At 40.4% G+C, this 24,156-nt stretch overlaps 3 protein-coding genes and 1 long non-coding RNA gene across 5 annotated transcripts in view; 3 read left to right on the forward strand and 1 right to left on the reverse strand.

Annotated features, from left to right (window-relative positions):
* LOC124054232 (astrocytic phosphoprotein PEA-15) overlaps positions 1–9,668 on the forward strand; it is a 38,371-nt gene extending 28,703 nt beyond the window's left edge. The window contains exons 1-4 of one of the 2 annotated variants that reach the window (XM_046379954.1): positions 2,853–3,142; positions 4,245–4,419; positions 4,543–4,698; positions 6,117–9,668. In XM_046379954.1, coding sequence (XP_046235910.1) covers positions 3,137–3,142; positions 4,245–4,419; positions 4,543–4,698; positions 6,117–6,181 — 402 coding nt within the window. In that variant the 5' untranslated portion in view covers positions 2,853–3,136 and the 3' untranslated portion in view covers positions 6,182–9,668. Of the gene's footprint in view, positions 1–2,852; positions 3,143–4,244; positions 4,420–4,542; positions 4,699–6,116 lie in introns of those variants that run through there. The other variant, XM_046379955.1, reaches the window with a different exon arrangement.
* Positions 9,669–11,016: 1,348 nt separating this feature from the next.
* Positions 11,017–18,625, forward strand: sb:cb1081 (sterile alpha motif domain-containing protein 9-like). Its single transcript, XM_046379952.1, has 4 exons — positions 11,017–14,133; positions 14,662–17,388; positions 17,513–17,590; positions 17,695–18,625. The coding sequence occupies exons 2-4, from the start codon at positions 14,679–14,681 to the stop codon at positions 17,961–17,963; spliced, it is 3,057 nt and encodes a 1,018-aa protein (XP_046235908.1). The 5' UTR covers positions 11,017–14,133; positions 14,662–14,678; the 3' UTR covers positions 17,964–18,625.
* Positions 18,626–21,398: 2,773 nt separating this feature from the next.
* Positions 21,399–24,156, reverse strand: part of mrpl48 (mitochondrial ribosomal protein L48) — a 5,347-nt gene continuing 2,589 nt past the window's right edge. The window contains exons 6-8 of the mRNA XM_046379953.1: positions 24,088–24,156; positions 23,904–23,993; positions 21,399–21,628 (exon numbers count right to left, since the gene is read on the reverse strand). The exon at positions 24,088–24,156 is cut by the window's right edge and continues 34 nt beyond it. Of these exons, the coding sequence (XP_046235909.1) occupies positions 21,551–21,628; positions 23,904–23,993; positions 24,088–24,156 (237 nt within the window). The 3' untranslated portion in view covers positions 21,399–21,550. The remainder of the gene's footprint in view (positions 21,629–23,903; positions 23,994–24,087) is intronic.
* Positions 21,551–24,156, forward strand: part of LOC124054233 — a 2,852-nt gene continuing 246 nt past the window's right edge. The window contains exons 1-2 of the long non-coding RNA XR_006842333.1: positions 21,551–21,690; positions 23,663–24,156. The exon at positions 23,663–24,156 is cut by the window's right edge and continues 246 nt beyond it. This is a non-coding gene — a long non-coding RNA (uncharacterized LOC124054233). The remainder of the gene's footprint in view (positions 21,691–23,662) is intronic.

Below are 24,156 nucleotides of genomic sequence, written 5' to 3' on the forward strand. Positions count from 1 at the left end.
ATTCGCCTGCCCTATGAAGCTCTGGCATCCCCATCCTATGCCAACTTTAAAGTCTGATGTGTATCGATCTACATGCTAGTGTTTGTCTTGAATTGCTGATTTCTTGTGGACTTAAAAAGTCAAAATTATGTGTATTTTTGACTGAATAAGTGGCCATAAAACCATCTCTTTTTTCCATCCCTGTTGTCTGTCATCTTCTCATGAAGAAGTGATGACAATCTTTGGTTCTGCTGCTCAGCTGTAAAACGCCGACTTCCATCCATGTGTCTGTCCAAGCCTCCTATTACGTGAAGGTATCATCGTTCCACAGGGAGATGTTTAAATCAGCAGAGCTGCGGCTGCCTTATCTGATGCTCCACGGCGAATGGGCGCCCTCCGGTGGCAGCTGTGGGCAACAGCAGCTGTGTTATATAGGTCACACCACTCATCACAGAGCTCTTCAGGGCTTTCTGTACGGCATGTTTATCTGTGATGAGACTGAGGGGATCAGAGGCAGACGGAGCTTCGTGCCAGTGCTCATGATGCCCTGCGCTGAGCAGCAGCAGCCTCTCGCCAGATGTATGGATGCCAGGGCCCGGGTGGGGTGGGGGTGGAGGGGTGGGTGACACAGAAAGAGGTGGATGTGCTCGGATGCACGATTGTGTTGTAGGAACTGAAGCTTGTGCTGCACGGTAGAATTCCTTCTTCCTTGATGAAAGTGTGGCTTTCATGCTACACCTTCTGTCTCTCCCCGAGGTTTGCCAACTTGTCCCTGAAGAAGACTCTGGATTCAGGCTCAGATGCAGCAGTTTCTGGGTGACCTTAATCACGTCCACTTAGCTAAACTGGAGGCTGAGGAAAATCTCAGTAGCGGGTTAGCGAGTCCTTTGGAAATCCTGAGGCAGCCTTTTGTTTGGATGTGGGGTTGAAAATGTTGGAACCCACACGACCAGCTGGTTTTTGGTTTGCTGTAGACTCGTGTTATTGGCAGGTTGCTGTGTTCCCACCCTTTGCAGAGTGAGCTGTACGAGATTTGGTGCTAAAAACAATAAGGAATGTGAATATGAAACAGCCAATAAGACAGCATTAGATGGACGATTAAGACGTGAGCTCAACCTTTGCTGTTCACTGATTTATTTATTTTCTGTTTGGCATGTAGCATCTGAATTCAACACGTTATTTTTAATACGTCGTTTCTTGATAAATTGAGAATTAATCGAACAAACGATTAATCGCATCAGCAGAAAAATAATCTGCAACTAAATCCCTAAATTATTTGTAATATCACATAATGAAGAGTTTTTAAGCTCCAGAAGCCCAAGGTGATGATTTCAGTAATTATCTTTTGTCCATCTCAATGGGCAGAGCTCACAGATATTCAGTTTACCATCATCCACTTCATTTTCTGTCTAATTATAAGCAATCAGTAATCATTTTTTAAACCTCCTGCGCAAATTCCATCTGTTTTTTCTGTCTTTTGAGCACTTCGACTCATCGGCAAATAACTGCAGTAACACGCCTGGCTGTTTGCCATCAGGATGCTAAGATGCATATGAATAGCTTGACCCAAATATGTTAATGATCAGAACATGAGCCGCAGTGTGAAACTCTGTGTGCATCGAGTGTAAACGCCTGCGTTTTCGTCTTGATCTGTTTTCTTTGCTTCTCCCAAACAGACGCAGCTGAGCTGAACAGACGGCCTCGCAACAGATCTGAATCACTCTGTCTGTTTTTCTGTCGCTCCCTCACTGTGGTTTATTTTTCCTCTCTGGCTGCTCGTTTCTGAACAACTCGCATGCCAGAGCACACACACTCCCACACACACACACACACACAGATACCCTGTCTTTGTAAAGATAACCCTGAACCCTGTAACCGCTGCATGCCTCTGTACCAAATCATTTAACCACTAGTGCCACCACTAGGTCTGAATCCGAAACCAGCCAGTGAAAATCAATTAAATCTTCTTTCTGTGGCCAAAGTTGTTCTTCCAAAGGTCACTACTGGAGTGTATAAAACTTATGGGAAAACAAAGTCTTAAAAGAAAACTTTGGTTTAACTCTTAAAGTTGGCTTCAAAGTAACTGCAAAGTTTAATGTGATTTATTTTAAGGACTACAGCAACGTCTACCCATGAAAGCCTTCCCTCAAACAGTTTCAAGCCGTGCACAACGTTTAGGCGATGCGACAAAGCTTGTGTCTCCTATCACATTAATGTCACTTATTTTCCAAAAAGTGCCGCAGTAGTTACAAATGTGTGGTGTGATTAAGGTGATGCTGGCTGGAGTCTGTGGTTGGAACATGCAGGGACTTTGGCGTCATGAAGTCCGGTCAGCTTGAACACCTGTCGGTCTTTTTCTATTTTGATACCAGTTGCGGTACTGATCAATATATTTCCTCAACTTTAAAATCTCTATATAATCATTTTTACATACGATAACACGGACAAAATGAATGCAACTAACATTTAACGTGCTTCTGTACATGTTCCTAATCAGTCAGTCCACTAGAGGGGGCCAGCGAGCCACAGAAAACTTAAGGAGGGCTTCAGTTTAATCGATAAAACGCTTGTAACCCCTACACCCAATAGCGGTTTTAGGCGCGGGCGAACCGGGCAGACGCCCGTAGCGCCCGTAGCCGCTACATGGTTTTCTATTATTTGTGATATCACCGTGTGGACAATCTGCAAATTGGCGCCCCCTGCAGCTGCAGGCGCACCTGGCTGCTGAGAAGGTGCCGTGCACTGAAGCTGTGCGTGAGAAAGGTAAAGGGGAGGGGCGGGGGACAGGTGACCTCTGGGTCTCTCCCAAATTGAACGGGCGGGGGGGGGATCCACTGTGTAAAATGGCTAAAGTCAGTCACACCTTGACTTTCTTCCATATAACGCACATATCATTCATAATATTATAAATGCAGGCCTTTAATTCCTGCACGTTTTCGTTTTATCTGAATTGTGTGAAACGGCCAAATAAAAATAAACGACTATGTGGTCACCAAGGTGGATTGGTTTGGTCGACTCCTGGTCCTGAGTGACAGCGTTGGGGAAACTTGTTGATTGTCGAGTGCCGAGTAAACGATGGACAGAAAAAGGTCATTGAAGCCATCAGGTGCCCAATTTAGGAACAAAATAAAAGAAGGAGAGGAGAAACGAGCAAAAGATGAAGGTTTGCTATGTTCTCTCTGTATGATTACAGTATCCATGTCATGAATGAAGGGCTAATGTTAACTGGTGCTATGTGTTTGTTAGCCTTCTTGCTATGATGCTTGCTGTGCTTATACAACAGCAGTTCAAACAAACACCAGATCTGATTTCACCATAAGGTTGTGCTTTGCAACAACACTGTTGAGTTATTGTTTATTTCCATCACGTTGGGTCCTGAAATTAGCCAATGGGATTTTCATATGTGCAGGTAGTTTCAAAGATGAACATTTGCCATTTGCTACAACTCTTGTTTTGTGACAAAACAGAGTTTAATGAGTCATAACTAAAAAGTGCCAAGCATAGAACTGGAGGATTGAAGAACTGGATTTTGCATGAAGGAAGGCCGGAAAGGTCAGGTTTTAGTTTTAGTTTTCTGTTCTTAGTGCAATAGAGTAATGATTAGATTTTCTTTAGTGTGTTATTTAGAATATTTGTTCTGTTTGCTTTATAGAGATAGGCTCCAGCCCCCCCTCGACCCTGACAGATAAGCAGTATAGAAAATGGATGGATGGATGTTTGTTTTATATATCTGATTGTATATGTTTTTGCCACATTTATGTATATAGGGTATATTTTTTTAAGTTCTGATGACTTACTTTTCATTTTTAGGGTTCTGCCTAACACGATTTAAAGTTTAAAATACGTGGCCGATATTAATCTGAGATGCTCTTTCAGGCTTTGAGCACTTGATCAATTCATTGTTTTGGTCTTTCCATGAAATTTTCTTTATCCTTTAAGATCACTTCAACCAAAATGGATGGATCTTTAATGACGGTTTTGTCCCATCTTTGCAGTCGCTCTCCTCTTTCAGTTTTATCTTGCAAAGAGAGAAGAACAACCTGTGTGATGTGTTGTGTCCTCGGTGTCTTTGTGTTTTCCCATCCCACTCTGACAGTGTGCTATTGTCATTAGCTAAGATCTCCTAACTGTTTTCCATTGCGGAGTCTGGGAAGTGGGTGGGCTCTCGGCACACTGAGCTGTTTAACAACCTTGCTTTTTTACTTTTTGGCATCACTCTCTTCAGTTCATATAAAAGTGTTTCTCTTCTCTGTGCCTCTGAGCAGATCATGGCGGAGTACGGCTCTCTGCTCAGCGACCTGTCCGAAAACATCACCAACGAAGACTTGGAGCAGCTCAAGTCGGCCTGCAAGGAGGACATCCCCGAGGACCAGAGCAACAACATCACCTCCTCCAAGGAGTGGTTCAGCTACTTGGAGAAGAACGACAAGCTGGCCCAAGGTCAGATATGGAAAATCATCGCTCTATAAGGCGCTGTGATTATTTGAGCTTTTGCAGGTCGTGTCTGATATAACCTGGAGGTGTTTTGATCACACAAGCCCGCTAACAACACTTCTCGTGCAGATAATCTGTCGTACATCGAGCACATCTTCGAGATTTCGCGGCGACCAGACCTGCTGACGAGGGTGATCGAGTACCGCACCACCGTGCTCAAGATCTCTGAGGATGATGAGATCGACACCAAGCTAACACGCATCCCCTCAGCCAAGAAGTACAAAGGTAATGCACTTAGCAGGAAATGCAGGTGTGCGCTTGGATTTGTATTGCATTTTTCCTGAAATATCAGTCTGGTTTTCTTGTACTTGGAAAAAAGTTGGTGCAGCTTCCTGCCCTGCCCAAATCCAGTCAAGAGTCGCCCTCTAATGGCTAAACAAAAAATTGCATCAACATCCTTAAAGGTTTACAACACATGGATCAGGACATAAATCATAATCAGAATTCATTTATTTATCCCTGAGGGGAAATTCTTTTTACTTACAGACATTGCACTTTGCTATTTTCCCGACCAAGAAAATGAAAATGAAAGATAGTAAACAAATAGAAAATAATATAAAATAAAATTTAAAATACTTACACATGAAGGGGCTGTAAAATGATTTTAAAAACACAAACTTTTGTTAGAAGCACATCAGTTTGGGTTTGGATTGTTTAAATGTTGTGCACACAACTTTAGTTGCTTTGCTCAACAAGAGGATCTAAGCAGGGAAATAAATGCTGAATCGTCTGGGATTTAACTGCCTCTAAAATCGCCACTAAAACTATGCAGATAGCACATTCTGAGGCTAATATTGACAGTTGAATGATAATAGTTTTAATACATTTTCTTTAAAACTCTGATAACCATATATTAGTCTATTAATTTCTTCTTCATTCCCATTTATTTCTGCTTTTTTCTTTGTGTTTAAGTGTCATTTTAATGCATGAATCTCATCTTACATGTTTTCTGTATGTGTTTGATGCACTTTTTGTTTTGTGTCGGTGAAGATTTAAAGAGCTGTTATCTGTCATGAGGAATTTGTGTTGCAAGAGGAAGGACATGTTGCAGGGAAATGTTCCTTCTCCTCAGGCCTCAGCCTGCTTTCTGCTCACATTATCAGGTTTATTTCTTTTCTACATGCTTTTTTTGCAACTCAGTTCAGCTCACAGGGGAAATTTAGCTGCGAGGTTGCGTTAAAACAACATCAAAAACGCAGGTGCTGGAGCCGAATAAAAGAAACATAAATGACTGAATGTTCCTTCCTGAGAAGAGCCCGACTTTTCAGTGTCTTATTCAAAAAGCACGTAGGGTTCAGTGAACAAAACGTTTTGATTGCAGTGTTGGTGTGTTTCATGTAGTTTAAATAAAATATGCTTTTGTTGTAAAAGCATATCTTTTAAATGAGAATAAAAAAGAACAGTTTGAGCTGTGGATTTAATTTGATATACAAATTTCTGCAATAAATCTGAACAAACTGCAGTAAACAAAACATTAGCATAAACAAATTAAAATACAATAAAACAGCATGGAAAAATAAAAAATATTTCAGTAAAATTCAATAAAATGAGTTTAAATAAGCACATTAAACAAAGTTTGAGTTTTCTCATGATTTCTCTCTTTCTCTCAACCCTCTTTTCCCAACCCCACTCCGCTCTAAAAGACATCATCCGCCAGCCGTCTGAAGATGAGATCATCAAGTTGGCCCCGCCCCCTAAAAAAGTCTGAGCTTGAGACCCCGCCCCCTCGGCCCCGATCTTTGCGTCTTGATTTCTTCACTCCTGGCACTCCAATCAACTGACCAACCGTTTCCAACCAACCCCGTCCCCCACCACAACCCCTTCTTCACACTTACATGTACCACACACACACACACACACACACACACACACACAAGCAGCCACTTACTAAGCAACCAATCGGATCGTAGTGATGCAGCCTCTCCTCAAGACAGGAAGCTGTGAGGGTGGGAAAAAAGACTATTAAAGAAGAAGAAGAAGAAGTGTGGAGATGGACTGACAATGTGTGTGTGTGTGTGTGAGGAGAGAGAGCCAAAGTCTACCCTCGACTAGAAAGCTGAGTGGGTCAGTTCAGAATGTGTGTAATGTGTAAACACTGTTCAATCTGTGATGCTGTGTCACATTCGTGTCCGTCTTTTAAATATGAAGCCGGAAGCAGCTTAGCTAGCTTAGCATAAATGTTGGAAACATGTGGGAACAGCTAGCCTGGCTAGCCTCGTGTTTTTGGACTAGTTTTGTTAGAGGGATTAATTAAATAGGATCTTTTAGTGACTTTTAGGTGTGCTGGTAGACAGACGGCCTTGTTAGTTTTGGACAGAGCTAAGCAAGCAATTTCCCCCCCAATTTCCAGTCTTTATGCTAGGCTAAGCTAACTGACTCAGCTAACCTATTCATATTTGTCACACAATGAAAGTGGTGTTGATTTCCCAAACTGTCTGACCATTCCTTAAAGGCTTGTATTATTCATCTAAAAGAAACTAGACTCACAAAGTTACTGTGTTCTTGCCTCTTTTGGCCACATTGTCGTGAGTTTGAGATTTAAAGTCAAACTTAAAGGACGGGACTGTCACTGTTCTTCAGCTAGAGGTTCTGTATGAATTCCCTTTACTCTTAATGCAGATAATTATATCATGTATCGAGAGCAAATAAGAAAAAAAGTCTAATATTTTAGAAGATATTTAAAGTTGATTTTCATAGAAAAGCCAATCTTTGCCTTTAGCTTATGAGTCATAGCAAGAGTTATTTAGAGATAAAATATTTAGATGGGAAAATCCTTTCTATAGGGGCCTGCTATGGATTTTCTGTGTCCATAAGTTCTCTTCTCATCAAGAGGAGCAGTTAGACCAGTTAGAAATGAAAGTCTGTTGTACAAGCTGGCTAGAGATGTAAATAAACAAATAATATATTTCCAGAAAATATAGCAGAAATAATATATTGACCTGCAGTGTGCTTAGAGGGCACTGTGGCTCTAGCAGCAAAGTTCCACGTCTCAGCAAGCACTAAAAGTACATCTACTACAGAGAATTAAAAAAAAAAGTATATTTTGAAAGACCATACTGGATATTAGTTATATTTGCTGTGTGAAAATGTGTGGCGAGACAAGCACTAAACTTTCACGCCTTTGTTGCCATTTCGTCCGTTGCACCGAAAATAACTGACCAGCTTGGGATTTTTCACTGTCTGAAAGAGGACAAACTAAGACCTCTGGAAATAAAAGTGCAGATGAAAATGAAAGAAAGACAACACGGCATGTGATAATAAAACATGTCCTTTAGGTAGAGTGTGACGTGGATCTCTACTGACCGGCTCATGGCCTGCTGACTATGCCATCCCCGCCATGCACCAACATAATAGCTAGCAAGACTGTTGAATCTAAACTATAATAACTGCTCTTTTGAACACTGTGTCTCTTTCTTTCCCTGCATTGAAGCCTTAGAGGACTTTGTGTCTACCCCAACGTTTTTCACAACTGTGAGAGATTTGCGTGTGAAGCGCAGACGGTGCACACGTCAAGTTAATCAAAATGGCTCTCACTTTTAAAGAGAGCGAGGCTACTTTATTTTTTCCGAAACTCGCTAAGGACTTCAGTGTTGGTGTGTGCAGAATGTCTGTGGGTGTGTTTCTGCCCCCATCTTTGCTGTTATCAAAGCTGTAGAATCTAAAAAAAAAAAAAAAACAACAACAACAACAAAACAATTAAGCAACATCATAAAAATCGTTTCTGCCCGCCTCCTTCCTTTCCTTCACCACTAAACTCCAACCCCGTGCCAACGACCAAGACTTTTATTTTGATCACAGTTTCCGTGATCACGTTTTTGTTTGTTTGTTTGTTTGTTTTCTTTTATATTGCTCGATGTATATTGTAGTGTTGGACTGATTTGTATCCTATGCATTTATGTCTGTAAGAAAGCTCTGCACTGTAACATATCCTCCCAACAAATCACTTAATTGAAAGAACTGAGCTCTTTAATTGTGCTAAGTCACTGAAAGGAACTGAAAGTGTGTAGTTTCAGGAGAGAAAATAAACAATTTGTAGTCATTATTTATTGTGAAGCTGGAAAAAAAAACTTGTTAGACCAAATATACTGTACGACTCTCATTCTGCTCTTCTGCAAGACAAGTCTTAAATATTCAATATTCCTTTATAGGCCTTGTTTACTTAAAACAATAGCCCACCCTGAAATATTTTAACACTGTTATATACTGAATTTAATCATTTTGCAGTTGAGGTTTTATTCATTCAGAGGATTGGTGAGCCCCTGACTTTTCTTCTAGCACCACCAGCAGCTTAACATTTGTGGTTTGCTGTAAAATGTCCCAACAATTATTGCTATAAAGTTTGTTACAGAGATTCATGACCCACTCAAGATGAACTATGATAACTTTGACTTTGATTCCCTTTTCATCTCGTGCCATCAACAGGCCAAGATGTTTATTCGTCAAAGGCTTTGGTTTTGTGTTAAGAGAGTGTCCAAAAGAGACCAAAATTTAAATTCGGCGACCAGACCGTCGTCACCCTCAGACTGCAGCACTTCATCAGAAAATCGATCACAGTATCAACCTTTTGGGATTGATGAAATATGACGGTGTCAGAGTATTTCTGGTTGGGTCTTGCTAGGCCTGAACCCCAGTGAAGCGGTAACTGCCTTCCTGTCGCTTGAGCCAAGTGAATACAACGTGGGACTGCAGCATTGATGCCTGAAGCTGAACCGAGAGTGTTTTGTCAGGCAGAGGGAGGCAGCTGTTCTTACTGCTATGACCTGTGAGTGATGGCCTTTCCCACTGTTCAAGTGGATGTGATTATTGTCCTTAAATGTTAGATTGCCTCACCTTTTTTTCGGTGAAGAGCTTTGATGATTTCTCAAACCAAATAGCAGGTTTTTCTTTCCAGATTCTTAGCATGTGTTTCCACTATTGTACACAATTTCAGCAAGGGAGGATACAGGCCTTTGTAGGCCTACTTATTTTTTTCTTTTCTCCTTTTCATTTGAAGTGCTTTTTGAATAGCAACTTGTGAATTTAGATGTGTGTGACCGAGTGACTTTTATTTTTTGTTTTCCCTCTCTTTTTCACTCTCAGTCTCAGTAGGCAGTGGGTTCACGTTAGCAATCGTGTGGTAGTTTGTCAGTAGTTCGTCCATGCATATCTGTGAACATCAAAAAAAAAAAAGATAAAAAATCAGTCTGTGTGATGCTCTAGATGCTCCGGCAGCAGTTCCTGTTAGAAGTTTATCCACTGGAGTGTTAACATTTCTGTCGGCATCAAAACATTGCTGTGCCATTCCAGTTTTATTTTTGATTTTTGTGTTTTGTTTTGTTTTTTGTTTGTCTGTTTTGTTTTGTTTTCTGCATCCACTTCCTGATTCCGACTCCTCTAAAAATCATCAATGTCACCATGGTAAATGTGGCACAGCTCCTCTGACTTCATCGCCAGGCACATCATATGTTTGGCCTTGCTTAGCGTTTTTCTCTGGAGCCAATGGGCACATAATATATCAACATATCAGTCACAAATGATGTCAGATTTGGATTTCCGTGTACCAAGTACATATCAACTTAGTGAATGCTGCAAAATATAAGCCTACTAAAATATATATGTATTCATGGTGAGTACATGATTATAACAAATTCATGAGTATAGATGAAGTAGAAAAGAGTTACAATTAATTCAAACAAGAGCATCATTTTCCCCCTTAAGAATAAGACTGCTTTTTTGTTTGGTTGTTCTTCATTTTATTAAGTTGTAAATATGTATTTTGAATATATATCACTGTGTTTGTTATGAAATTGATTAATTTATTTAATGCCTATATATCGTTGTTTTTACATTGTTTTACTAACTGGAAACAAATTAAGGGGATGAAAACATGTTGCTTATCTAACCTGAAGCAAACCATGCATCAACACTTTTATAATTCATGTTATTCTCTTCATTTATGTTTAACTGCTCTGGCTTTGGGTGATGATTTTACTGAAGAAAAAAAAGTTATATTCATTTCATTGTATTTACTGATATGTAACATATTATGTTTACTGTGTTGTATTTGATCAGATGTGTTGTGGTCACTGCTTGTAAAATGATTTTGTTCAGAGAGTTTCCAAATCATGACAAAAGATAACCGCAGTCACAAGGTCATAATCTGCCATAAATGTTGTCACTTGCCCAGTGCACCAACAGCAGGAACAGTATAGTGTAGGAGTGTAGTGTCTTAAAATGTTGGTGCATGAAGAAAGCTCCAGAAATGTTGGCGCCTGATTGATAGATTGTTATTTGAAGCGGCTTTTGGTAGGATATCGTCTCAGCTCAGTTCTTTTGTGACCGGGATCTTAAACAGTGTTTAGGTTAAAAGCATTTTCTCACAAAAATAAAAATTGAAACAAGCAATTGACAACACTAATCTGAATAATAAACACTGGTATTGTGTTCTGCCCAAGTGTTTAATATTGAATAACTACATAACTATAAAATTTGTAAAATAATCAATTGAACAACTGTAGTTCAAGCAGACAAGTTCAACAACTGCTACCAAGTTTAGCCGATTAGCACAGTATAGAAACTTTAACTGACTTTTTATTTAGCTTATCCAGACTGCAAATGCTACCTACCTTGCCAGCTAGCTAGCTACAAAGAACAAAAGACACACTCTGTGGTAGCTTTAGCCAACAGGAGCTAGCTAATTATGTTAAACAACCCAACCTGTCGAGTTTGCGGGGCATTGTCACACTAATTAAACAAAGAGGAGTTTGGTTTCTTTGTTGTTCAGTGTTTTACAGCAGCTGCTTTTAGTTAGTTAGATCAGAAAAATGCACTGTTTTTGCTTTGAGCTAACACAAGCTAACTGGCTAATTGTGGTAGAAGTTGCTGAGCTTGCTTGTGACTGGCGAAAAGAGCATTGAACTCTTTGTTAATGTGATTTTTTAAAAAGACAGATGAAATAACAAATGTTTAATATTCATGAAGTTGAATTTTAACATTTTCTGTACTTCACAATTTATATATTTCTCAAAATGATGTTTATCTCTTAATGTACACTTTTTCTATTCAGTATCCAACACTTGAGGCTCCAAATGCTTGTTTCCTATTTTTTGTTTTTAAAGTAAGGTGTCCGTTCATGTTTAAGAGAACACATGGATAAAGTGGCAGAGCGAAGATGTAACTACATGAGTGTCAGTGCTGGTTAGAGTAGCGTACATAGTGAAGAACAGTTTGTGGGCATTGTAGCCTTACATAAAAATGAAGAGGTGTGAGCCCAGAGAAACATTTCTGGTGAGTGTGTCAGATTTCTTCATCTAATTAGTATTGTTTTGAATGTGGCAGGTATTGCACAATGATGCTGAATGCTGAATGAAATGCTGAATGTCTGGTTAGTCATATCGAATGAAGTGCACAAATGTTTTATGTTTTGTTTTACTGTCACAGGAAGTCACGTTAAACTGGTAATTCCTGAATGGTTGGCACAAGCCGTTTAAGCATACCAACTTACATTTCTCTTGAGCTGCACAGTAAGCACGTTTTTCATTTAATTTTGACAAATGAAGTTTACATTTCGTGCATAAAAATGCAAGCTTTCACATCACGGGTGAAAGTGCCAACCTGATTAAACTGCAAACTGCTGGGACGGATGGATTTGAAGTCATGACATGCTTGACATTTAGCAATTTCAGGTGGTTGCATTATTGTCTGTGGCTTGATTGGAAATTTTCTTTAAGTGTGCGAGATTTGCTGCAGTGGAGATTAGAGGATTTTATGAAGTGATGTGTTTTCAACATTAATTTGATTTCTGTAAGGCTGAAAACATTCCTGTGGTGTGGTTTAGTTTTTCTAAAACTTTTTCTCAGCTTGCGGGAGTTGTAGGTTAGAAGAGGTTTTTGCAGAGGTGTCAGTTAGGACTTGAAAGTCTGATTACGTGTTATCATTATACTAAATATCTCAGTACATTTGAGGGTGGACACCTCTCTGATTTTGAAGCACTAACATGCAAGTGGCAGAGATTTTCCCAAATGCATTTGCAGGGTTTTGAATGGAGATTGACTTGTGACAGTTTTCAGTTTCCTTCAGTGCTGATGGGGAAGCATTCACAGCAAGTTTGAGGCAACATCAGCAAATGTGAAGATTTCAACTATACATTTAAACATGTTGGCTTAAGTAACTTTGCTGAATTGAACTGAATTACTGAATTGCATTGAGAGTTAGTCAGTGGGGTGTTTTCTGTCTTGTTCTGCCAGTTGTTTTGTATGTTTCATTCTCAAATGGTGTAGCAAGTGACCAGCGTGTTCTTACAGCCAGTCCAGCCTGTTATATTAGTCAAGACTCATTGCTCTTAAACAAATGTGATTGTTTAAATGTACGTGCGACAGTGAAGACAGTGGAGTGATGCAGTTACGAGAGAGAGCGTGATGCTGTGCTTAACAATGCAGCGAGGAGCGACATCCGTATTCACATACAGCTCATCACATAACCCCGATGGTTGCCATGGGCTCAGTGCTGTTAGAAACTGTTGCTAAGGGTTTCCACTCATGAGGCAAGAAGTACTTCAGGATTTATTTTGCAGTGACTGCATCAAAATATGATATTGAGGTATTATTCAAACAAATATAAAGGTGTGGCTTTTTGTCATGATTTAAATGAGACTGAACTGAAATTATGCCATTTTGTCATTGTGCTAAAATGAATATAAATATTATATATTAAAATATATTTGCTAACCTAAACCGTGTTGCTTTCTTTTAAACATGATTGAGAGATTATAAAAGCAAACATCGCTGGGAAGAATGAAACTACGTACCTTTACTGTATTGACAAATTTGACGTACTGCTGGTTCTTAACTTGAGAATTACCAAATCACCCAGATTTGTGAGTCTGTCACCTTAAAACTAACAAATAAGTCAAGTAAGTCAAACACCTTATGGTTCCAGCTTTTCAAATTTACTCTTACAAACTCTGCAGGGTTGAACAGGTTTGAATAACCTGCTTGATGGAATGCGTTTTTAGGTTTACTCATAAAGCAAACTGGTTTCCAATTACTGAAAATCCTCATAGGCATTTACAGTAAAACTATACTGCTGCAAGAAACTATCAGAAAAGACATCTTGTATCACCTATTTGACTATTCCCGAGGCCAAATCTAAAAGACTTTTCTCTTTCAGTTCATCTGACAACTTGGACTCAGGAGTTGCAAGTCAGAACTGATTTCACAATAAAAGCAACGCAATCTACATGAATAAATTGATTGATTAATTGATTAAATAAATGAATATCAAATATTACATGAAATTATACTGTCTGAAAATTGTACTTGAAGGTTAATAACAAGAATTTCAAAATTAAAGCCTTCAAAGTGGATTTTTATGGTTTCAGATTGATATTAAAAGGAATCTTCTTGTTTCCACAGACAAAAAGAACTCATCACACCCTTTAATAGAAATCTGTGTATGCATCTGCAGTAAAACGAAACTCAGAAATTTGTTTTTTTATTGGTTGGCACAGCCCACAGTTATTCGCCCTGCACCCACCTACCTTGGGTGTGGCATGTGGCTTTATTAACTCCAACCACAGCACAGTTCCAGCACATTTAGCAGCCTCGTTATCAGCCAGTAACTGACCAGGTCGACATCACATGTTCAGATAACTTCAGAGACCTCCGCATCATATAGAAAAAGGTAAGAAAATGAAATCTCTCTGTGAATCTGAAAACATGCTGAAGTGTCAGTGCTGTAGCCAAATTACGCTTTACATGGCAGTGAAGTGAGAATCCAGCTCTCTCATACACGTGATTTCATGATTCCAGCAGGTGAGGTGGGAGTTAGACCCAGTAGTTTTGAAGCATTCTGTGTGTTTATATTATCAAACTTCTTAACACAACAAACAGACACACTTCTGTTATCAGCTGAGGGTCAGCACACATCTCTGGTATCTACTGACCTGTAGGTTTTCAAATATACTATGTTTATTGTTGCTTTTGATTCAAGAAAGATTATGATGGTATCTACAACTTACAGGAAACTGTTGGGTACTATAATTTGTGCAACATAAATTAACATAAAGTGATCTGTTCTGAGTGTAAAATCATAATCTACATGTAGTTCTGTCTTTAAATCTGTGTCCTACTGTTGCCTGTCAGCACAGCAGTACAGGCTGCAATCAAAGTAACCAATTTCTGTTTGTGTTTCTTTTTTTCCACTGAAAAGGAAACTGAAAGTCCAACATGGCAAATGGACCAGGCCTCTCCACTCGTGGAGGTGGAATAATTTATGATCATCAAATCAGAGATCGGTTCTCACTGTTGGATGTTCTCTATGCAAATCAGTTTGAAGGAGAGACTATTAATTCAGATGTACGTAGGCAGACAGAGGAAGCCTTTTACAGAGGGGCCCCACCTAAGTGGTTAAACTTTTACATAAGTGAACAGAACGAGTTAGGTGGAACTCCCTTGATTAAACGGGATGGATGTGAAACGCTTAAAGAAGTAGTTCAGCAAAGTAAAGATCCAGTATCAACTGTTAAACTGTTCCACGAGCCAGGATGTGGGGGAACCACACTGGCCATGCAGGTGTTGTGGGATTTAAGGAAAACATTCAGGTGTGCTGTTTTAACAGATAACCTGGGGGTGTCAGAGATAACACCTTTGACATCAGACGTAACAAAGGTTGCAGAGGAGGTGGTCCAGCTCTTCACAGCTGGCGACCGAGACAACCAGAACACTGTGCTGCTGCTACTGAATGATGAGCAGATTTTGGAAAAGCTGCAAGACATCATTATGGAAAAAATTGCTGAACGGCAGATAAAGATCCATATGCGGCGATATCATGTGGCGATTTTACTCTGCTGCGTTAGAAAGGAAACAGTTCTACAGAGCAACCATATCATCCTAAAAAAAAACCTTTCTGACACAGAGAGGCAACAGTTTACTGAGAAAAAGACAGAACTTAGCAGCAGGTACAGTGAAGAACATGAAAAATTCCATGGCTTTAACATCATGCAAGCAAATTTCTCTGAAGATTATGTCGATGGAACATGTGAGATAATCAGGAATGTCCGGTCAGCACATAAAACAAGAAAGACTCAGCTTGCTTCATTTCTGTCCCTCCTGAATGCCTACGTACCAGACTCATACCTCCTGGAGTCTCAGTGCCTGGACTTTCTTAAAGATGAACACAACACCCATGGAGACCCGACACTGGAGGACCAAATGAGCCCCTACAGTCATCTTATCATCACCTACCAGCAAGATGGAAAGTCTGATAAAAGGGTCTGCATGGCTCACCCTATGATCGCACAGCGTTGTACTGAATTGATGGCTAAAGCAGGTGTGACCAGAAGCGACACAGCAAAAGACTTTTTGAACTGGATTTGTCAAGGTGAGGTTCCTCCCTTTTTGCGTGGTTTTGTCAAAGACATGCTAACCAAAAGGGAAAAGACAATGATAACAAATCAAGCTAAAAAGATTGAAGAGAAACAAGAAAAGTTTTCAAAACTCATTCAAGATATTAAGAATAAAAAAAAGAGTGCATTAGTTTTAAAGGTGGCATCACAAAACTTAATTGAAAATCCGTTTTATCCACAAGCACTCGCTCGTCTTTATTACATAGAACTAATGCGCTACAAAAAGGCAGAAAAGTGGGCAAAGACAGCAAAGGAAAGAGATCCCCAAAATTCATTTATTGCTGATACACTGGGCCAAGTCCACAAGAACCATCTGAAGAACAAGAAGTCGTGTCCTGCAAAGCCTAGTGAAATTTTGCAACTGGCCGAAAAGGCAATAGATGCTTTCAAAATTGAAGAAGACTTTGCTGAAAAGGAAGAAGACACAGATATGAGAGAAGACGGCAACAAGAAAGTCTCCCATGTTTTTAACAACAGAGGGTTGTTTGGTTACCTGCAGGTTTGCAACTGTGTGTATGACCTGCTTGCCAGACATAATGTAACCTGGAGAAGAGTTCTCACAAACAATGTGTCCTTGAGCTCTGTCCTGAAATCGTTTGGAGACAACAAAATATACAGATTTAATGATCTGATAAAAGGGATCAGAGGTGAGGTTAAGAGAAGATGTGGATTTTTTGATGAATATCTGACTTACTCAAAACCCAGCAAGAAGAGAGATGATCCCTCATACATTTATGATGATGTAAGAACATGCTACAGTAACTATGTCATAGACTCACCACTAGAACAAGAGACAAACACTGATTTTGTCCAGAAGCTTAAAGAAAGCCTGTCTGACAACTCTGCTGGAGTTCTCTCATGTTTTGACAGAGAATACAGTGAATCAGAGCTTGAAGAAATAACTACATGGTGGAAAACCTGTCAACCCACAGATTCGACAACAGCCCTGGTGAACTACATCTTTGCCCATATTCTGTTGATAAATACTGGAGCAAAAGTTCCCTCTAATTGCAAATCTTTGACAGCATTTAAACAGAAAGATCTGAGCTCCAATGATGCACCTGAGCTCCACATGCTAGCCCTCCTCTTGAACTGGCCTACAGACAGCAAAGGCAATGCTGCATTTAAGACAGAATCAATTGAGCATATGCGCCGTTCTTATGAAAACACATACAAGAAATACCTTCGATCAAGGCACCTCCACCCTCTGTTCTTCATTGGAAAAGGTGAAGATCTGAACAGAATTGTTCACAGAAAGGTGCTAGAAGGATTGTTCCTGAGGTCAAATGAGGACACAGAACAAGACTGGCCTAACAACTGGAATAATGAGAAGATTTTTGAAGCTCCTGAGGTCCAAGATCGCCTTCTCAAAGTTGAAGGGAGGATCCGAAACTACAGAGTCTACGCAATTATTGGTGGCAAAAAGATCAAAGTAGTTGCAAACCAGCAACACAGCCTCTGGGAATCACCTGCAGTTACATTTTACCTTGGATTTACCATCAGAGGTCCTGTAGCCTTTGGCATAAAAACAGGTAAGAAAGATAACATAGCATAACTCAAGCATGAAATTTCAATAACTGATCCAGACGTGTCTAATGTGCTTAAGTTAGCAATGCTGCTGTGCTTGCTCTCCCTTCACACTGTACTGTGTTTCAGTGAAAAGCTCAGAGCTGGATTCCTCAGAGCCTGGCAAAATCCAACCAGAACTGTCTCTCCCGACAGCTACTGATGGAGGTGAGTGACTCCAAACCCCTTTGCACCTTTTCAGTTCTAACATTTGACCACCACAACTCCCAGTATTCACTGTTTGTTTGCTTTGCATTTGTCTTCCATGACAGCTTCGGGTCAGCATTTCGTGGATCGTCATCAGACAGCTCTGATTAACAGAGTGAGCGACACAGAAGTCATCCTCCGTAAGCTCATGGACGCGGGATTCATCTCAAGAGAGCAATGCGATGTGGTGAGAGCTTTGGAAACCTCACCAGACCAGATGAGCAGTATTCTTCACTGTTTGACCTCAGTCAGAGGCAAAGATGCTCTCTATGAAAGCCTGAAAAGGATGAAGAGTATGAGGCCACTCATCAGGGAGCTTGAGGAATCTGAATAAAGAAGCAAACGTGAAAGTCAAAAGAAGATCACATCACAACATCACAACAGGAAAATGAAAATGTTAGTTAATATTTGGCATCCTTAATGTGCTGAAATTATGTATTCCTGCTGTCAAAAGGAATGTTAGACTGTCTGTCAGCTGAAAACAGTAACCTACAGTAAACTAAGCAGCATACCAACAAACATATTCTCAGATAAAGATAATTTTAGTATTTACCAATAACTTTTTCAATATTTTACATTATTTTACTCCGCCTCTGGGATCAAAAAGGGTTTTATGTTATGTTTATGTTTTTAAAGTTTTTATATTTATCAGCTGAATCATGTCATTGTTTTTCTTTTCACAGTTACCTGTCTATTATTTTATCTTTCTTTATATTGTCAAGACAAAAGATGAATAAGATATGATGTGTAAGTCTTGTGAATGTGTACATCTTCACTGTTTGTCATGAGCCAAAAACATGTACACCTACACATGTGGCATCTTCTCATATAAGTATTGTCATTGAGTTCGCTTTTAATTTTCTTTTATTGTTTTAAAATAAAAACGTTTGATTTATGCAATAAAACACATCTATTATGATTAAAGGCAAAAGTGTGCTCATGCGCTGTTGTATTCGCACATTCACACACATTAAAGTATACCATACTAAAATATAACCTGCATAGACTTCTGCTGAATATTTCTGATTTTTCGGCCTCCATTTGGTGGAAGAGGACATGGCGTTAAGAAAAACCGCTTCAGACGCCTTCTTCTTCCATTCAACCTGTTAAAGAGTTCAGATTGTTGGAACGGGGAAATGATTGGCTACAATCATGGGTGGTTGACTTGCTGATAGCCAATAACAACTCGTTCTACCACGGCGGAGCGCTTGCTGTGACTCACGGGACGTCCTGCGGGGAGGGGCTAAACAGGAACAGATGGGAACACTGTCGTTGTTCAGGTAGCACCATTAGTAAAACAAACATACCCAACTACATTGGGTCATTGGGCAGAAGGAAGGGGAAGATACGTCACCGGAAATTAGCAAAATGTTTGTCTTACGAATGACGTTAGCAAACAATGTTCAGTGGATTTCACACGGTAATATTAACATTTTGAATCAACTGGATGGAAGCTATTATTATTACTTTCAATAGTGGACCCTTACGGACTAAAGGAATATAAATTATAGAGGAATGGACACATTTATGACCGCTTCAAAGGTGGGGACTTTTTTCTTGTCGTTCTGATTGATCATGCTGCTAAAGGAATAAGTTATACTTTCTCGCTCGCGGACTCTGGAAGCGGTCTAATCATGTATAACACGGCCTTGTTGACAAATGTTTTTAACTTGCATATCGTTATGAGCCGCCTTGTTAAGTCGTCAGCGTTGCTGAGTGTATGGATGTCTAAAATGTGTAATATTTAATTGTGTCAGTATTCTCCATTTGAATATGGTTTTCCATCCAAAGGGGGGAAAACTGTAGTCTTCAGTCAGACGAAAATGGTTGTCGTAATATTTGACCAACACTCAGATAACCAGACTGTAGGTTGGGTGAGTTTGCTTTGAGGAAATGTGAGTTTGAAGAAGTGACACAACTCTGCAGTTATTGGCTGAAGATAAAGCTAAGGCCAGTTTATTTCTTAAATGCTTTTTGCTTTAAGTTATGAAAATTCTTGGCCTCATTTCATGGCAGCTAAAGAGGTTTTAGTTTGTGTTGTCACTGGTGCCCTCCAAAGTGGCTCCAAAGCGCCCCCAAGTGGCCAAAGTGTGACACAAACTGATGTTGTGGTTCTCTAAAAACCTGAAAGCTTAGTGCTTCTCTTTCAGGCTGATTATTATATGAGGAGTGATCTGGGCTTTGGATTTCTTCATTGTTCCGACTTTTGTACTGGTATTTACACAGAAGTTGATATAGTCCGTAATGGCAGTGACAAGGTTATGTTTGTCAAAGATTTTCCAAATTAATGTATGCCAAGGAGCCCTGGAGTTTTGTCATTGCTTCTTTTGGCCACTGTGGGGTGCTGTTGGTTAACGATGTTTATGTTCCTCTTTGAATCATTGACCGTAAAGGTGGAGCTTTCAGGTATGAAAGGTGAAAAAGAAACACGTCAGCCTTAAACCTGCATTGGATTTAACAAAAAGTTTGTGGCTGTAAGCCTATGAGAACCTGAGCCTGCTTCTCATTTCATTGAGTTTAGTTTTCAGTCCTTCTTCAATGCACCGTGAAGTTTATTTTTTAAATTATGGACCCATTTAGGATTAACTAGACTAAATCAGAGTATGCTTTATAGCATGGCTACCTTGTGCTTGACAAGTTCCAACAAAACCAAGACGGTTATGGCTGTAATGCCAAATATACTGCTTACTGTTTATATAAGTTGTGCCATTAATGATGCATTTCGTGGAAATGAATGAGTATGTCCCTTTGTACAATTGTTTTTTTTGTTTTTCCTTTCACTAAACCAGCCCTCAGTATGCAGATGATTAGAAGGCCTGTATGCATGGATTACAAACCAGCAGGCCCCCTGCTGGACATCAGTTAGAGCTGGGATGATCAAGGGGGTCCATCTGCCATACTGGCTCTGTGTGGGTGAGTAGTCACACAAGAGAAGTGGACTGTTTTTTTTGTTTGTTTTATTACAGATAGATCCACTTTTTTCCCACTGTTTAGATCACAACTTCAGTGTCAGGTGTGTTTGCAGTTCTGCATGTGGATGCGGGTCTGAAGTGTCCTGCATCAAGATCCTCCAGCTGAGGGCATCATGACCCAGAAGAAACTGAGCTTTCCATCCCACTATGATGAGGTAATGTGCTTCTTCACCTTGGATGTTAGCCTGATGCCACTCTAAAAAAAAGGGGGGTGGGTCTATTTAAATTTATTACTGTCATTTATTTAATTACAAGATTTAACTAAAAAATGTTGCCAAAAAAAAATCAGCATAGACTTTTCTCAGACTGCATCTTCTTTGTCTGGGTTAATCCTCAGCCCTGATCTTGTCCACGCTACACTTAGCCTGTGGCTGATAGGATTGTCAGGATGTCATTTTCCACAGTCTGTGCCTGATGTGGCTAACTTGGAGCAGGAAAAACACCTGATGTCATTTCTTATTGTCCAATCAGATGACTTGAGCGGCGGACCTTCTGTGGCGGTGACCACAAAGCTTACAGTCGCTTGGAAACAACAGTCATGGAGGAGAAACTACTGCTGGCTGTTTCTGGATACCTGGAGCTGTAGGACTTCACCCACAGTAACTACTACAGCTTTGTAGCAGAAATTTAATAAAAGAAAATGCACAGGTTAGCTCAGCTAAATGGTATCTTGATTCATATTTGTTAAACCTGTGTTGTGAGTTTTCATTTTTCTGAATCTGAGTATTGGCAGAAGGCAGTCTGTCCATTAGCACATGTATTTTAAAAGAACATAAAGCATTAAATGTGACAGTTTGTTGCGTTCAGAAAAGCATTTTATTTCCCAGAGGTCACAAAATAAAGTTAAATAATGTGTACAGTTATTTCAATGCAAACGATCACATTGAACAGCATTCAATCAAACAGGTATTCCTTGCTAACGAGGCTTCGTGCATGTGGTCCACAGGTCCTAATGGTTCATCTGAGCGAGGAGCTCCTCCAAGTCCGGACGCTTCTTGAAACGTGCTTGGAAATCCGCCTCTGTGTGCTGAGAGGAGGAGGAGGAGGAGGAGGAGGAGGAGGAGGAGGAGGAGGAGCATCACACAAGTGGTAAGTAATCATTCATTTTGATAACCAGGATAGACTTGTGTCACTTGAACCACTTACTGCTTTAATAGATGTCAGATTTGGGTTTTTATTCATATACACCACATGGGTTTAGACTTTACTTCTTACCTCCAATTAAAAAGGATAAGTTCACATTTTTTTTGTCTGTCACGAGCTCATAAGAACAATGAGACAGGTTATGTATGCATTAATAATTTCTACTGATCATAATGTGTCCTTCTCTCATACATCCTCTGCCAGCCATGTAGAGACAACTTTCAAATCACATGAGGCAGAGGATGTATGAAAGGAGGAGGCCTTAGGAAGTGATCTTTAAACATCCAGGATGATCAGTGGAAATTATTAATGCATACATAACCTGTCTCATTCCTGTTATGAGCTTGTGACAGACAAAAAAAAATTGTGAACTTATCCTTTTTAATTGGAGGTAAGAGGTAAAGCCATGGAAAGATGGGCGTAGACCCGAGGTAAGCAAAGTCAGGTGTGTCTACATACTTTTGGACATGTAGTTTATATATGAATAAGAAACCAAATTTGACACCTGTGCATTATGAAAGCCTTGAGTGGTTTAACTGACTCAGCAGAGACACAGATGGACTCCTTTTCCTGCCTGTCCTCTGTCTAAAATGTGTACATGTTTGTCAAAGGAGTGTCCCTTCAGGTGGAGGTAAACTGCCGAGTCTTGACCAGATGAGTCGGCTCTCCTGAGTTGAGACGTGCATCTGCAAAAAGGTTGTTTGCTTTCCCCAACATAAAAGACTTAAATACTGGGAGAAAGCAAACAACCTCTTTGCAGACGCACGGCTCAAACTGACTCCTCTGGTCAAGACTCGGCAGTTTACCTCCACCTGAAGGAACAAGGACACTCCTTCAGTGACAAACATGCACACATTTTAGACATGGAGGACAGGCTGTTTGAAAGAGGATTAAAGGAGGCCACATGTGTCAGAGCAGAGGAAGCATCCCTCAGGGGAGGAGGCCTATGACACCACTTATCCCCAGTCTGCTACGCTGTCCTGTCGTCCCTTTTCCAGGAGATCCAACTGCTGTCTACACTTTGCCTCAGGTGACGCCACTGTGTTCTGTGTGGCTGGCAGAGGATGTATGACAGGAGGCGTGCAGTGCAGTTTGTTCTCCCGATCGCTCAGGACACTGATAGGGTGTTTGGAAGGTATCTTTCAATGTCCGGTACAATCAGGAGAAATTACTGATGCACACTAAACCTGTCTCAGTGTTCTGTTCTCTTCCTACAGACTGGGGAAATTATCACTCTGTCCTTTAAGAGGAAGTAAGCGGCAAAGCCCTGAGCAGGCCCAAAGTCAGGTGTGTCCACATACTTATGGCCATGTAGTGTACATGAATACGAAGCCAAATTTAACATTTGTTCCATTGTGAAAGCCCCGAGTGGTTTAAGTAACACAAGTCTGACACAGGTGGCGGTTAGAAAGAGGAGTAAAGGAGACCATCTCTGTCAGACTTGTGTTAGTTAAGCCACGCAGGGCTTTCACAATGAACAGATGTTAAGTTTGGGTTCTTATTCATATACATTACATGGACATAAGTATGTGGACACACCTGACTTTGGGTCTACGTCTGTTTGCAAATGGCCTCGCCACTTACCTCCGATTACAGGAGAGGGTCACAATTTTTCAGTGTCTGTGCTAAAAGAACAGTCGGACAGGTTTTGTATGCATCAGTCATTTCTCCTGATCGTACTGGACACTTAAAGAGCCCTTCCTAATGCCCTGTCAGCACAAACTCTACACTCTTCCTTTCATACTATCAGCCACACAGACACAACTGTCGAGTCACACGAGGCAAAGTATGGACGGTTGTTGACTCTCCTGGGACAACGGGACAGACTGGGGATAAGTGGCGTCTCCTCCTCCTCCTCCCTACATGCAGGACGCCACTTATCCCTAATCTACAACGCTGTCCCGTCTTCTCTTCCCAGGAGATCCAACGACCGCCTACGCTTCGCCTCAGCTGACCCTGACAACTGCTGGTCAAACACCTGTGTCTACTCATAAAATTATATTAACACTACTTTCAGAAAATCGGAAATTCCCACTGGAAGCTAATACACCATGAACAATCATTTGAGTGTCCACATACATTTGGCCAATTAATAATGTATACCACTGAAGTGAAACTACTGCTTGTTTTCCTGGTCTGGGAAAAATAAGCTGACTTACCTCCATAATGGAAAGCTGGATTCCCTCCGGCTGATTCTTCAGAAGAACTTCCATGAAAACTGGACACAACAGGGCGTTCAGACTGCTGAGCTGGAAGAGACATGAATAAGAACGATCAGGAAGGCAAAACTTCTCAGGACGCTAACAACAGAGCATTCAGTAACGGAGCCGAGAGGAGCTTCACCTGGATGACTCGCTCGTGAGTCTTTAGGATGGCGTCCACGTACAGCTTGGCACCTTGTTCTTGTTCTAG

The sequence above is a fragment of the Scatophagus argus genome, chromosome 23 (assembly GCF_020382885.2).
Source record: "Scatophagus argus isolate fScaArg1 chromosome 23, fScaArg1.pri, whole genome shotgun sequence".
Lineage (NCBI taxonomy): Eukaryota > Metazoa > Chordata > Actinopteri > Scatophagidae > Scatophagus > Scatophagus argus.

Bases quoted from the DNA above. Each gene is read 5' to 3' on its own strand.
- sb:cb1081 (XM_046379952.1), top strand. From the start codon at position 14,679: ATGGCAAATGGACCAGGCCTCTCCACTCGTGGAGGTGGAATAATTTAT. The intron at 17,389-17,512 runs GTAAGAAAGATA...ACTGTGTTTCAG, and splicing joins AGCCTTTGGCATAAAAACAG to TGAAAAGCTCAGAGCTGGAT. The intron at 17,591-17,694 runs GTGAGTGACTCC...CTTCCATGACAG, and splicing joins CCCGACAGCTACTGATGGAG to CTTCGGGTCAGCATTTCGTG.